The sequence below is a fragment of the Oncorhynchus keta genome, chromosome 28, assembly GCF_023373465.1.
Source record: "Oncorhynchus keta strain PuntledgeMale-10-30-2019 chromosome 28, Oket_V2, whole genome shotgun sequence".
NCBI lineage: Eukaryota > Metazoa > Chordata > Actinopteri > Salmoniformes > Salmonidae > Oncorhynchus > Oncorhynchus keta.
The window spans coordinates 78655717-78668216 of NC_068448.1; the positions used below are offsets into that span (position 1 = coordinate 78655717).

Below are 12500 nucleotides of genomic sequence, written 5' to 3' on the forward strand. Positions count from 1 at the left end.
AGGTAGGTGGTAGGTTGTAGCTGTGTAGAGTAGAGTAGGTAGGTGGAGGTGGTAGCTGTGTAGAGTAGGTAGGTGGAGGTGGTAGCTGTGTAGAGTAGGTCGGTGGAGGTGGTAGCTGTGTAGAGCAGGTAGGTGGCAGCTGTGGAGGGTAGGTAGGTGGTAGCTGTGTAGAGTAGGTAGGTGGTAGCTGAGTAAGGTAGGTTGGTGGTAGCTGTGTAGGGTAGGTAGGTAGGTAGGTAGGTGGTAGTTGTGTAGGGTAGGTAGGTGGTAGCTGTGTAGGGACCGGTAGGGGCCAGTAGTTGTAGGGGCTGGTAGGGGCCAGTAGTTTGATGTTGGGGCAGATAGGGGCCAGTAGGTTGATGTAGAGACCGGTAGGGGACAGCAGGTTGATGTAGAGACCGGTAGGGGCCAGCAGGTTGATGTAGAGACCGGTAGGGGCCAGTAGGTTGATGTAGGGGCCAGTAGGTTGATGTAGAGACCAGTAGGTTGATGTAGAGACCAGTAGGTTGATGTAGAGACCGGTAGGGGCCAGTAGGTTGATGTAGAGACCGGTAGGGGCCAGTAGGTTGATGTAGGGGCCAGTAGGTTGATGTAGGGACCAGTAGGTTGATGTAGAGACCGGTAGGGGCCAGTAGGTTGATGTAGGGACCAGTAGGTTGATGTAGGGACCGGTAGGGACCAGTAGGTTGATGTAGGGACCAGTAGGTTGATGTAGGGACCGGTAGGGACCAGTAGGTTGATGTAGGGACCAGTAGGTTGATGTAGAGACCGGTAGGGACCAGTAGGTTGATGTAGGGGCCAGCAGGTTGATGTAGGGGCCGGTAGGGGCCAGCAGGTTGATGTATGGGCCGGTAGGTTGATGTAGGGGCCAGTAGGTTGATGTATGGGTCGGTAGGTTGATTTGGGGCCAGTAGGTTGATGTAGGGGCCAGTAGGTTGATGTAGGGACCGGTAGAGGCCAGCAGGTTGATATAGGGACCGGTAGGTTGATGTAGAGACCGGTAGGGGCCAGTAGGTTGATGTAGGGGCCAGTAGGTTGATGTAGGGACCGGTAGGGGCCAGCAGGTTGATGTATGGGACGGTAGGTTGATGTAGGGGCCAGTAGGTTGATGTATGGGTCAGTAGGTTGATTTAGGGGCCAGTAGGTTGATGTAGAGACCGGTAGGGGCCAGTAGGTTGATGTAGGGACCGGTAGAGGCCAGCAGGTTGATATAGGGACCAGGTTGATGTAGAGACCGGTAGGGGCCAGTAGGTTGATGTAGGGGGCCAGTAGGTTGATGTAGAGACCGGTAGGGACCAGTAGGTTGATGTAGGGACCAGTAGGTTGATGTAGGGACCGGTAGGGACCAGTAGGTTGATGTAGGGGCCAGCAGGTTGATGTAGGGGCCGGTAGGGGCCAGTAGGTTGATGTATGGGCCGGTAGGTTGATGATGTAGGGGCCAGTAGGTTGATGTATGGGTCCAGTAGGTTGATTTAGAGGCCAGTAGGTTGATGTAGGGGCCAGTAGGTTGATGTAGGGACCGGTAGAGGCCAGCAGGTTGATATAGGGACCGGTAGGTTGATGTAGGGGCCAGTAGGGGCCAGTAGGTTGATGTAGGGGCCAGTAGGTTGATGTAGGGGCCAGTAGGGGCCAGTAGGTTGATGTAGGGGCCAGTAGGTTGATGTAGGGGCCAGTAGGTTGATGTATGGGTCGAAGTAGGTTGATTTGGGGCCAGTAGGTTGATGTAGGGGCCAGTAGGTTGATGTAGGGACCGGTAGGGGCCAGCAGGTTGATGTAGGGGCCAGTAGGTTGATGTAGAGACCGGTAGGGGCCAGTAGGTTGATGTAGGGGCCAGTAGGTTGATGTAGGGGCCAGTAGGTTGATGTAGGGGCCAGTAGGTTGATGTAGGGGCCAGTAGGTTGATGTAGGGGCCAGTAGGTTGATGTAGGGGCCAGTAGGTTGATGTAGGGGCCAGTAGGTTGATGTAGGGACCAGTAGGTTGATGTAGGGGCCAGTAGGTTGATGTAGAGACCGGTAGGGGCCAGCAGGTTGATGTAGAGACCGGTAGGGGCCAGTATGATGTAGAGATGGTAGGTTGATGTTACCACAGGTTGGGCCAGCAGGTTGATGTAGGGGCCAGCAGGTTGATGTAGGGGCCAGTAGGTTGATGTAGGGGCCAGTAGGTTGATGTAGGGGCCAGTAGGTTGATGTAGGGGCCGGTAGGGGCCAGCAGGTTGATGTAGGGGCCAGTAGGTTGATGTAGAGACTGGTAGGGGCCAGTATGTGTAGGGGCCGGTAGGGGCCAGTTTCTGGGCTGGGCGGTGTAGTGCCAGGCGGTAGCTACAAGTACTCTAGGTCCAGAGCATGGTGGAGGGCCATGAGGTCAGAGTGGCTGGAGATTCTCCAGAACGGCATGTTGTGCTGCGGAGGGGAAACAGGACTGTTACAAGAGGTAATCTCAAACATTTCAGATGTTCAGGAAATCGTAAAAAACGTCCATATTTTACTATTACGGAACATTCAATCACAAGAAGCATATTTGAATACATGTTCTTGGTGCGAGAGACATGACATTACATGACGTTACAGAAAAGCAGGGGAGGGGAAAGGAACAAGACGTTGACAATAGTTGACCAAGATCCTCTGATTGACCAAGATCTCCTGGCAATAACACCGCCGTGACGGTACAATATATATAGATGGTACTACTGGTACTATATCTAATGATGGTACCACTGGTACTACATCTAATGATGGTACTACTGGTACTACAACTAATGATGGTACTACTGGTACTATATCTAATGATGGTACTACTGGTACTATATCTAATGATGGTACTACTGGTACTATATCTAATGATGGTACTACTGGTACTATATCTAATGATGGTACTACTGGTACTATATCTAATGATGGTACTATATCTAATGATGGTACTACTGGTACTATATCTAATGATGGTACTACTGGTACTATATCTAATGATGGTACTACTGGTACTACATCTAATGATGGTACTACTGGTACTACAACTAATGATGGTACTACTGGTACTATATCTAATGATGGTACTACTGGTACTATATCTAATGATGGTACTACTGGTACTATATCTAATGATGGTACTACTGGTACTATATCTAATGATGGTACTACTGGTACTATATCTAATGATGGTACTATATCTAATGATGGAACTACTGGTACTATATCTAATGATGGTACTATATCTAATGATGGTACTACTAGTACTACAACTAATGATGGTACTACTGGTACTATATCTAATGATGGTACTACTGGTACTACAACTAATGATGGTACTACTGGTACTACAACTAATGATGGTACTACTGGTACTATATCTAATGATGGTACTACTGGTACTATATCTAATGATGGTACTACTGGTACTACAACTAATGATGGTACTACTGGTACTACAACTAACAATGGTACTACTGGTACTATATCTAATGATGGTACTACTGGTACTACAACTAATGATGGTACTACTAGTACTACAACTAATGATGGTACTACTGGTACTATATCTAATGATGGTACTACTGTTACAATAGCTAATGATGGTACTATATCTAATGATGGTACTATATCTAATGATGGTACTCTATCTAATGATGGTACTACAGGTACTACAACTAATGATGGTACTACTGGTACTATATCTAATGATGGTACTACTGGTACTATATCTAATGATGGTACTACTGGTACTATATCTAATGATGGTACTACTAGTACTGTATCTAATGATGGTACTACTGGTACATCAACTAATGATGGTACTACTGGTACTGTATCTAATGATGGTACTACTGGTACTACAACTAATGATGGTATTACTGGTACTGTATCTAATGATGTTACTACTGGTACTTCAACTAATGATGGTACTACTGGTACTATATCTAATGATGGTACTACTGGTACTACAACTAATGATGGTACTACTGGTACTATATCTAATGATGGTACTACTGGTACTATAACTAATGATGGTACTACTGGTACTATATCTAATGATGGTACTACTGGTACTATATCTAATGATGGTACTACTGGTACTATATCTAATGATGGTACTACTGGTACTACAACTAATGATGGTACTACTGGTACTATATCTAATGATGGTACTACTGGTACTATATCTAATGATGGTACTACTGGTACTATAACTAATGATGGTACTACTGGTACTATATCTAATGATGGTACTACTGGTACTATATCTAATGATGGTACTATATCTAATGATGGTACTACTGGTACTATATCTAATGATGGTACTATAACTACTGATGGTACTTTCTGGTACTATATCTAATGATGGTACTACTGGTACTATATCTAATGATGGTACTATAACTAATGATGGTACTACTGGTACTATATCTAATGATGGTACTATATCTAATGATGGTACTATAACTAATGATGGTACTATAACTAATGATGGTACTATATCTAATGATGGTACTATAACTAATGATGGTACTATATCTAATGATGGTACTATATCTAATGATGGTACTATATCTAATGATGGTACTATATCTAATGATGGTACTATATCTAATGATGGTACTATATCTAATGATGGTACTATATCTAATGATGGTACTATAACTAATGATGGTACTATATCTAATATTGGTACTATATCTAATGATGGTACTATAACTAATGATGGTACTATATCTAATGATGGTACTATATCTAATGATGGTACTATATCTAATGATGGTACTATATCTAATGATGGTACTATAACTAATGATGGTACTATATCTAATGATGGTACTATATCTAATGATGGTACTATATCTAATGATGGTACTATATCTAATGATGGTACTATATCTAATGATGGTACTATAACTAATGATGGTACTATATCTAATATTGGTACTATATCTAATGATGGTACTATATCTAATGATGGTACTATATCTAATGATGGTACTATAACTAATGATGGTACTATATCTAATGATGGTACTATATCTAATGATGGTACTATATCTAATACTGGTACTATATCTAATGATGGTACTATATCTAATGATGGTACTATATCTAATGATGGTACTATAACTAATGATGGTACTATATCTAATGATGGTACTATATCTAATGATGGTACTATAACTAATGATGGTACTATAACTAATGATGGTACTATATCTAATGATGGTACTATAACTAATGATGGTACTCTGCTTCACACTAACAAAACTAAATTAAATGGCAGTTAATGTTCTTTGAACTAAATAAAATATAAATAAAAACACCTAATGCTGAATTTGACTGCTATAGCTCTATATAGAGAGACAGCCCAGCTAATCAGACATTGTTCCCATGCAAGTAGCAGAGAGGGAGAAACATGAGTCGGAGAGAATGAAAGGGTCTTGTCAGGTAGAGTCCTGGACCTCCCTCCCTCCCCCCTGTGGTCCATTACCTCTGTCTTATCAAAGCTTTCTCTCAAAGTTCTCTCTCTCCCAGGCGTATGTTCCACTTAGAAGCCCCCTCCCTCTCTCTCTCAGAGTTCCCTCCCTCCCTCCCCCCTCTCAGAGTTCCCTCCCTCCCTCAGAGTTCCATCCCTCCCTCCCCCTCTCAGAGTTCTCTCCCTCCCCCTCTCAGAGTTCCCCCCCTCCTCCCTCCCTCCCTCCCCTCCAGAGTTCTCCTCTCCTCCCCCTCTCTCTCTCTCCCAGGCGTCTCCCCTCCCTCCCTCCCCATCTCAGAGTCCTCCCTCCCCTCCCTCCCTCTCTCTCCCTCCTCCCCCTCCCCATCCTCCTCCCTTTCCTCCCTCCCTCCCCCTCCCTCCCCTCCCTCCCTCCCTCCCTCCCTCCCTCCCCTCCCTCCCTCCCCCCTCCCTCCCTCCCTCCCTCCCTCCCTCCCCCTCTCAGAGTTCTCTCTCTCCCAGGCGAGTTCCCTCCCTCCCCTCTCATGTTCCACCCTTAGAAGGCCTCTCCCCCCCTCCCCTCCCCATCTCAGAGTTCCCTCCCTCCCCCTCTAAGAGTTCTCTCCCTCTCTCCCTCCATCCCTCCCTCCCTCACCCTCTCAGAGTTCCATCCCTCCCTCCCCCTCTCAGAGTTCCATCCCTCCCTCCCTCTCTCAGAGTTCTCTCCCTCCCTCCCCCTCTCAGAGTTCTCTCCCTCCCTCCCCCTCTCAGAGTTCCCTCCCTCCCCCCTCTCAGAGTTCCCTCCCTCCCCCTCTCAGAGTTCCCTCCCTCCCCCTCTCAGAGTTCCCTCCCTCCCCCTCTCAGAGTTCCCTCCCTCCCCCTCTCAGAGTTCCCTCCCTCCCCCTCTCAGAGTTCCCTCCCTCCCCCTCTCAGAGTTCCCTCCCTCCCCCTCTCAGAGTTCTCTCTCTCCCAGGCGTATGTTCCACTTAGAAGGCTTCCAGTGACGCTTAAAAAGCTCTTTGCTTTTTGTTTTGTAAATTGTCTTTGCTTTTAAGTTTAAAGGCTGGAGATGGTATCTTCCTCTCTGTCTCTCTCAATGTTCAATTCAATTGAAGGGCTTTATTGCCATGGGAAACATACAGTATGTTAACATTGCCAAAGCAAATGACGTAGATAGATAATAAATAAACAAAAGTCAAACGAACAATAAAAATGTACACTAAACATTACACCCACAAAAGTTCCAAAAGAATAAAGACATTTCAAATGTCATATGATGTGCAAATAGTTAAAGCACAAACGTGGAAGTAAATATACGTAAATATGGGTTGCATTAACATTTAAAATTGCGTGTGTTCTTCACTGGTTGCCCTTTTCTCGTGGCAACAGATCACAAGTCTTGCTGCTGTGATGTCACACTGTGGAATTTCCCCCAGTAGATATGGGACTTAATCAAAATTGGATTTGTTTTCAATTTTTTTGTGGATCTGCGTAATCTGAGGGAAATATGTCTCTCTAATATGGTCATACATTGGGCAGGAGGTTAGGAAGTGCAGCTCAGTTTCCACCTCATTTTGATGGCAGTGTGCACATAGCCTGTCTTCTCCTTAGAGCCTGCCTTTCTCAATAGCAAGGCTATGCTCACTGAGTCGGTACATAGTTAAAGCTTTCCTTAAGTTTGGGTCAGATGCAGTGGTCAGTGTGTACTCTCTGCCAAATTGCGTTCTAGTTTGCTCTGTTTTTTTGTTAATTCTTTCCAACGTATAAAATAATTCTCTTTTTGTTTTCTCATGATTTGGTTGGGTCTAATTGTGCTGCTGCCCTGGGGCTCTGTAGGGTGTGTTTGTGAACAGAGCCCCAGGACCAGCTTGCTTAGGGGACTCTTATCCAGGTTAATCCCTCTGTAGGTGATGGCTTTGTTATGGAAGGTTTGGGAATCACTTCCATTCAGGTGGTTGTAGAATTGAACGTCTTTTTCTCTGATTATGATAATTAGTGGGTATCGGCCTAATTCTGCTCTGCATGCATTATTTGGTGCTTTACGTTGTACACAGAGGATATTTTTGCAGAATTCTGCATGCAGAGTCTCAATATGGAGTTTGTCCCATTTTGTGAATTCTTGGTTGGTAAGCGGATCCCAGACCTCACAACCATAAAGGGCAATGGGTTCTATGACTGATTCAAGTATTTTTAGCCAGATCCTAATTGGTATGTTGAATTTTATGTTCCTTTGATGGCATAGAAGGCCCTTCTTTACCTTGCAGTAGTTTATGTGTCGGGGGGGCTAGGATCAGTCTGTTATATCTGCAGTATTTCTCCTGTCTTGTCCAGTGTCCTGTGTGAATTTAAGTTTGCTCTCTCTAATTCGCTCTCTCTCTTTCTTTCTCTCTCTCTTTCTCTCGGAGGATCTAAACCCTAGGACCATGCCTCAGGACTACCTGGCCCGAGGACTGCTGTCCCCAGTCCACCTGGCCATGCTGCTGCTCCAGTTTCAACTGTTCTGCCTGCGGCTATGGAACCCTGACCTGTTCACCCGATGAACTACCTGTCCCAGACCTGTTGTTTTCAACTCTCTAGAGACAGCAGGTGCGGTAGAGATACTCTGAATGATCGGCTATGAAAAGCCAAATGACATTTACTCCTGAGGTGCTGACCTGTTGCACCCTCTTACAACCACTCTGATTACTTTATCTGACCTTGCTGGTCATCTATGAACATTTGAACATTTTGACCATGTTCTGTTATAATCTCCACCTGGTACAGCCAGAAGAGGACTGGCCACCCCTCATAGCCTGGTTCCTCTCTAGGTTTCTTCCTAGGTTTTGGCCTTTCTAGGGAGATTTTCCTAGCCACCGTACTTCTACACCTGCATTGCTTGCTGTTTGGGGATTTAGGCTGGGTTTCTGTACAGCACTTTGAGATATCAGCTAATGTATGAATGGCTATATAAAAAAAAAAAGATTGATTGATTGATTCTTGCCTTGTCTCTCAGATCGTTAACATATTTGTGGATGTTACCTGTAGTGCTGATGTTCAGGCCGAGGTATGTATAGTTTTCTGTGTGCTCTAGGGCAATGGTGTCGAGATGGAATTTGTATTTGTGGTCCTGGCAACTGGACCTTTTTTGGAAAACCATTATTTTGGTCTTACTGAGATTTACTGTCAGGGCCCAGGTCTGACAGAATCTGTGCATAAGATCTAGGTGCTGCTGTAGGCCCTCCTTGGTTGGGGACAGAAGCACCAGATCATCAGCAAACAGTAGACATTTGACTTCAGATTCTAGTAGGGTGAGGCCGGGTGCTGCAGACTGTTCTAGTGCCCGCGCCAATTCATTGATATATATGTTGAAGAGGGTGGGGCTTAAGCTGCATCCGTGTCTCACCCCACGGCCCCATGGACAGAAATGTGTGTGTTTTTTTGCCAATTTTAACCACACTCTTGTTGTTTGTGTACATGGATTTGAAGGAAGCACAGTGATGCCGGAACATTGGTGATTTACCCAATAAATGACGTGGAGTTTATATTTGGAGTGTGGGACTCTCTTCATCTTTAGGGCTTATAGTATTATATATTTTTTTTCCCCCAACACCACTTTCCATCAATTTGTAGATCCTTATGCCAAATTGAGACAAAAGCATTTTTTGAAATCAACAAAGCATGAGAAGACTTTGCCTTTGTTTTGGTTTGTTTGGTGCTCAATTAGGGTGTGCAGGGTGAATACATGGTCTGTTGTACGGTAATTTGGTAAAATGTCCATTTGACATTTGCTCAGTACATTGTTTTCACTGAGGAAATGTACGAGTCTGCTGTTAATGATATGCAGAGGATTTTCCCAAGGTTACTGTTGACACATATCCCACGGTGGTTATTGGGGTCAAATTTGTCTCCACTTTTGTGGATTGGGGTGGTTAGTCATTGGTTACAAATATTGGGGAAAATGCCAGACTTATATATTTCTTATATATTTGGTCTATATTTTATAATTTCATCGACACCACAAGAGAGAGAGAGAGAGAGAGAGAGAGGTAGAGGTAGAGAGAGCGAGAGAGAGAGTGAGAGAGAGGTAGAGGTAGAGAGAGAGACAGAGAGAGGGAGTCTAACAACCTGAGTATTGTGATCTAGCTGCGTTGTGAAGTGCATCAAAAGCTTTTCACCCAGCAGCCTTTCTTGTTCTCTCTAACAGGGTTGTCATTGCACTAAATATCCTAATCTCATCAACAAAGATTTAAGCTGTGTGAATGCACATTCTATTTCTGCTCTGCTGTAAACCTGAAAGGATCTGTTACGTTACGCTGCTTAGGGCCATGGGTAAAAATGTTTTTCTCACCTGTACACGCTCTCTATTTCTCTCCTTCTACTTTCTCTCTCCATCTCTCTTTTCCCCTGCTCTCTCTCTCTCTCGCTCTCTCTTTCTCTCCCTATATCTCTCTCCCCCTGCTGTTTCTCTCTCTCCCTATATCTCTCTCCCCCTGCTGTTTCGCTCTCTCCTGATTTCTCCTGTTGTTCAACAGCCACCCTAAGACCCATTCACAGCCACCCTAAGACCCATTCACGGCCACCCTCCATTCACGGCCACCCTAAGACCCATTCACAGCCACCCTCCATTCACGGCCACCCTAAGACCCATTCACAGCCACCCTCCATTCACAGCCACCCTAAGACCCATTCACAGCCACCCTCCATTCACAGCCACCCTAAGACCCATTCACAGCCACCCTCCATTCACAGCCACCCTAAGACCCATTCACAGCCACCCTCCATTCACAGCCACCCCAAGACTCATTCACAGCCACCCTCCATTCACAGCCACCCTCCATTCACAGCCACCCTAAGACCCATTCACAGCCACCCTCCATTCACAGCCACCCTAAGACCCATTCACAGCCACCCTCCATTCACAGCCACCCTAAGACCCATTCACAGCCACCCTCCATTCACAGCCACCCTAAGACCCATTCACAGCCACCCTCCATTCACGGCCACCCTAAGACTCATTCCCAGCCACCCTAAGACCCATTCACAGCCACCCTAAGACCCATTCACGGACACCCTAAGACCCATTCACAGCCACCCTAAGACCCATTCACGGCCACCCTAAGACCCATTCACGGCCACCCTAAGACCCATTCACGGACACCCTAAGACCCATTCACGGCCACCCTAAGACCCATTCACGGACACCCTAAGACCCATTCACGGCCACCCTAAGACCCATTCACGGACACCCTAAGACCCATTCACGGACACCCTAAGACCCATTCACGGCCACCCTAAGACCCATTCACGGCCACCCTAAGACCCATTCACGGACACCCTAAGACCCATTCACGGCCACCCTAAGACCCATTCACGGCCACCCTAAGACCCATTCACGGCCACCCTAAGACCCATTCACGGACACCCTAAGACCCATTCACGGACACCCTAAGACCCACTCACGGCCACCCTAAGACCCATTCACGGCCACCCTAAGACCCATTCACGGACACCCTAAGACCCATTCACGGACACCCTAAGACCCATTCACGGCCACCCTAAGACCCATTCACGGCCACCCTAAGACCCAATGAAGGATTCAAACTCATGGAATTCAATTCAATTCATGAAATGATGAGTTAAAATGTGGTTGACCCTAATACCGATGTATCTCTATCTACTATATATATATTATATATATATTTTTTTATACATTTTTATATTTTTTATTTTATTTTATATTTAATTATATTTTACACTTTCTATTTCTACACATTCCCTCTCTTACCTTTTTTGAGCCTTGCTCCTCTTCCACTCCGTCACCCACGACAACGTAAACAACTTTCCTCCCGAATCTCTGAATTACCCTCTCAAAACAGCTCTCCTTCCCTGCGGACAGATAGACAGGTTAGAGAGACAGACAGACAGACAGACAGACAGACAGACAGACAGACAGACAGGTTAGAGAGACAGACAGACAGGTTAGAGAGACAGACAGACAGGTTAGAGAGACAGACAGACAGACAGACAGACAGACAGACAGACAGACAGACAGACAGACAGACAGACAGGTTAGAGAGACAGACAGACAGACAGACAGACAGACAGACAGACAGACAGACAGACAGACAGACAGACAGACAGACAGGTTAGAGAGACAGACAGACAGGTTAGAGAGACAGACAGACAGGTTAGAGAGACAGACAGACAGACAGACAGGTTAGAGAGACAGACAGACAGGTTAGAGAGACAGACAGGCATGTTAGACAGACAGACAGACAGACAGACAGACAGACAGACAGACAGGTTAGAGAGACAGACAGACAGGTTAGAGAGACAGACAGACAGACAGATAGACAGGTTAGAGAGACAGACAGACAGGTTAGAGAGACAGACAGACAGACAGGTTAAAGAGACAGACAGACAGGTTAGAGACAGACAGACAGACAGACAGACAGACAGACAGACAGACAGACAGACAGACAGACAGACAGACAGACAGACAGACAGACAGACAGACAGACAGACAGACAGACAGACAGACAGACAGACAGACAGAAATGAAACCCGGCTAGTTACTCTTCACACCGTGCCAAACCAACCCGCCTGGTCAATTAAATGGTGTATACACACTACCCTATAGGGCCCTATACACACTACCCTATAGGGCCCTATACACACTACCCTATAGGGCCATATACACACTACCCTATAGGGCCCTATAAACACTACCGTATAGGGCCCTATACACACTACCCTATAGGGCCCTATACACACTACCCTATAGGGCCCTATACACACTACCCTATAGGGCCCTATACACCCTATACACCCTACCTTATAGGGCCATATACACACTACCCTATATGGCCCTATACACACTACCCTATAGGGCCCTATACACACTACCCTATAGGGCCCTATACACAATACCCTATAGGGCCATATACACCCTACCCTATAGGGCCCTATACACACTACCATATAGGGCCCTATACACCCTATACACCCTACCCTATAGGGCCATATACACACTACCCTATAGGGCCCTATAAACACTACCGTATAGGGCCCTATACACACTACCCTATAGGGCCCTATACACACTACCCTA

At 45.8% G+C, this 12500-nt stretch overlaps 1 protein-coding gene and 1 long non-coding RNA gene across 21 annotated transcripts in view; one reads left to right on the forward strand and one right to left on the reverse strand.

Annotated features, from left to right (window-relative positions):
• The first annotated feature begins 1750 nt into the window (after positions 1-1750).
• Positions 1751-2370, forward strand: LOC127912939 (uncharacterized). Its single transcript, XR_008084193.1, has 3 exons — positions 1751-1767; positions 1898-2027; positions 2123-2370. It is a non-coding gene; the product is annotated as an uncharacterized LOC127912939 (long non-coding RNA).
• The window catches only part of LOC127912937 (eyes absent homolog 1), a 160031-nt gene continuing 149645 nt past the window's right edge, over positions 2115-12500 (reverse strand). For all 20 annotated transcript variants that reach the window (XM_052484054.1, XM_052484053.1, XM_052484052.1 and 17 more), the window contains 2 exons: positions 11175-11275; positions 2115-2400 (listed from right to left, as the gene is read on the reverse strand). In XM_052484054.1, coding sequence (XP_052340014.1) covers positions 2320-2400; positions 11175-11275 — 182 coding nt within the window. In that variant the 3' untranslated portion in view covers positions 2115-2319. The remainder of the gene's footprint in view (positions 2401-11174; positions 11276-12500) is intronic.